This window comes from Olea europaea, chromosome 1, assembly GCF_002742605.1.
Source record: "Olea europaea var. sylvestris chromosome 1, O_europaea_v1, whole genome shotgun sequence".
Taxonomy (NCBI): domain Eukaryota; kingdom Viridiplantae; phylum Streptophyta; class Magnoliopsida; order Lamiales; family Oleaceae; genus Olea; species Olea europaea.
Window position 1 is genome coordinate 33,116,962 of NC_036237.1, and position 3,065 is coordinate 33,120,026.

At 32.1% G+C, this 3,065-nt stretch overlaps 1 protein-coding gene across 1 annotated transcript; it reads right to left on the reverse strand.

The window, feature by feature from the left end:
• Window positions 1-2,022: 2,022 nt before the first annotated feature.
• LOC111407576 lies at window positions 2,023-2,694 on the reverse strand. The gene has a single exon (XM_023037157.1). The coding sequence runs from the start codon at window positions 2,692-2,694 to the stop codon at window positions 2,023-2,025; it is 672 nt and encodes a 223-aa protein (XP_022892925.1).
• Between the last annotated feature and the right edge of the window lie 371 nt (window positions 2,695-3,065).

Below are 3,065 nucleotides of genomic sequence, written 5' to 3' on the forward strand. Positions count from 1 at the left end.
TTTGATTAACATGCAAGTCATTTATTGAAGCCAATGTAAATAATATCCTAATCGCTATTTTAGCTATCGGTGCATAAGTGTCAAAATAGTTGATTCCTTGCTTTTATCAATATCCTATGGTTACTAATCTAGTCTTGAAAATATTTAAAGAGCCATCAACATTATACTTTCTCCTAAATATTCATTTACATCCAATAGATTTGGATCCTGGAGGCAAATCGACAAGTTCTCAAGTATAGTTAGACATTATTGAATCCATTTCATTTTTAATTATATATTTCCAGAAGATGCTATCACAAGAACTCATAGCTTCTTTATACGTTTTGGCGTCAATTTCCACTTGTAGAATAAAAAAATTGTTCTTACAACATACAACTCATTTCCCTCTACCAAGTAAAAGGAGATAAGTTGATAATCAATTTCATCTGGTCTTAGAGACTTCTCAACTCGAGTTCTTTTGCTTTTTCGTAGTTTGCTGGACTCATCAATATCTTTAAAAGACATTTAATTATGTCTTCCACTTGAGTTAGGGATCTTTTCAAGATTATTAGTTAATTCATTATCTGAAGATAACAAATCTTCAAAGAACTCTACATCACTTGATTCTATAATCACATTGGTCTCCGAGTTTAGCAATCTATAGGATTTGCTATTGTTAGCATATCCTACGAAGGCACATTTAATGCCTTTTGGACCTAATTTGGTTCTATTAGGGTTCGTGTTTTTGCAATGAGCAAAACACCCCCACACTTTGAAGTATCCAATGTTTAATTTTCTTTATTTCAATAATGCATAAAGAGAAATCCTTGTATATTTAGAATAAATTCTATTAAGTATCCTACATGTATTTAATAAAACTCCACCCCACAAATTAATCTGCAACTTAACATATGTAAGCATGGCATTAATCATTTCTAGGTTCTATTTTTTCTTTCAGCCAAATCATTTTGTTCGGGTATCCTAAGTATAGAACATTGGTGAATTATGCTATATTGTTTACAAAATAAGTTAATATTAATAGAAAAGTATTCATCACATCTATCACTTCTTAAAGTCTTTATCTTCTTTTCTAGATGGTTTTCAACTTTATTTTAATACACTTTAAATATATCAAACGTCTCATATTTATGTTTCATCAAGTACACATGTATATCTAGAAAAGTCAAAATACATATTTTCGCCCCTAATCAACATGCCATTCGTTTCACACATATCAGTGTAAATGAGTTCTAAGATGCTAGACGTTCTTTTCACACTTTGATAAGGTCTTTTAACCATCTTAGATTCTACACATGTTTTGCATTTGTATTCATTATTTTCATTGTATGAAATTAAGTCATATTTTTTCACTCGTTTCATAGTACTTCTATCTATATGATCTAATCTGGCACGCCATAATGAAAATAAATCAACAATATAAACAAAATTAGTTTTATTTATTTCTTTGTCGACAATACAAAGTTTGACCATTATTTCACTAGAATAATATTTTCTAACAAATTTCCAATTAAAGGAGAGTACAAGTTTACCGAATTCATACACACATTTAATAATCGATTTTTCTAAGAGATTACCACTCACTAACTTCCTATTCATATCCAGAACATGTAGTACATTTGTAAAGGTAACGGTTTTCCCAAAAGTGAAGATGATGTCGAGATTTTCCTTTCCAGTAACCTTGGATCAAACTTCATTGCCCATTTGAATCTCTTGGTCTCCATCCACTTCATGATATGTTTTGAATAAAGATTTATCATATGATACATGTATAGTAACACAAATATTATATCACTACCCGATAACCTTTCACTTGATTGCATTTATTTCACTTATAGTGACCACAATTTTGTCCTCTTGGATGAAATTTATTTTACCTTTGGAGTTGTTTCATTTCCAGTGTCTACAATCCTTTGCATGGTGTCCAAATTTTCTACATACAAAACACCCTCTTTTGGTCTTCTTGCATTTTTTAAAGTTCTTTGAAGACTTCCTCTTGTTAGATTTTGCAGGCGGTTCAGTTCTTCAAATGGCATTTGCCTTAGAAGTTCCTTCCAATTGGTTTTCACTTCTATCACGCAATTTGGATTCCTCCTCAATCTGAAGATGTTTTTGCAATTGTTCCAAAGAATAATATTCGGAACTATACATTACTTTCTTTCGGTATCCTTTCCAAGTCCTCGGGAGTTTAGTAACTATAGCCCTCACTTGAAATGTCTTCGAAATTTCAATATTTACCGCATTTAGTTTGTTGACAATAACTTGCAATTCGTGTACTTGGAGAAGTAAGGTGATATTATCAAGAAACTTAATGTATTTAGAAATCAGAAATTTCTTAGTACCTTCCTCTTCCGCATTGTACTTACTCTCTAAAGCATTACAAATCTCTTTTGCCAATGTTGTGTTGGTATATAAATCATACAAACGATCCGACAGCATGTTGAGTATGTGACCGCGGCATATTAATTCATCTTCTTGGCATTTCTGCCTTTCAGCCTTAATTGCTTTGGTTTCTCCATTTGTGGGTTCCAATAACGGCGCCAAATCTGGATCCAAAATATAGAAGATCTTTAGCGTGGTAAGGAGAAATTTCAACTTGTCATGCCACAACGTGAAGTTAGTGTTATCGAACCCATCCAACCGCACCAAGTCTTGATTCATAAGTTTTATGGTTGCCATTGTTATCTCGCTCTCCATCGCAAAAAGTAATGTTTGAGATTGTTGGAAAAACAATTGGAAATGGAGAAGAAACAACAAAATCAAGAAAATTATAGCAACAAGATTAAGAAATCACTAATGTTGTCAGAAACAATTTCGAAGGCTCAAACGCGTTATCGCTGTCCTTAAAGTATTTTCCACCAAAACTTGAAGAACACGATAAGAAAATGAATATAAATGAAGAACAAGAATTTGATCTTTTGATTGTTGAATTGGAATGAATATCAAGTGTTTTTCTTACACCGAACCTTGAATATAGATCTACTATATATAGGCCACGAATAGGGGAGTGAATTGTGCCAAAAACCAAGTGAAAGATCATCAAATTCAAATATCTAACGTTCAGAAAC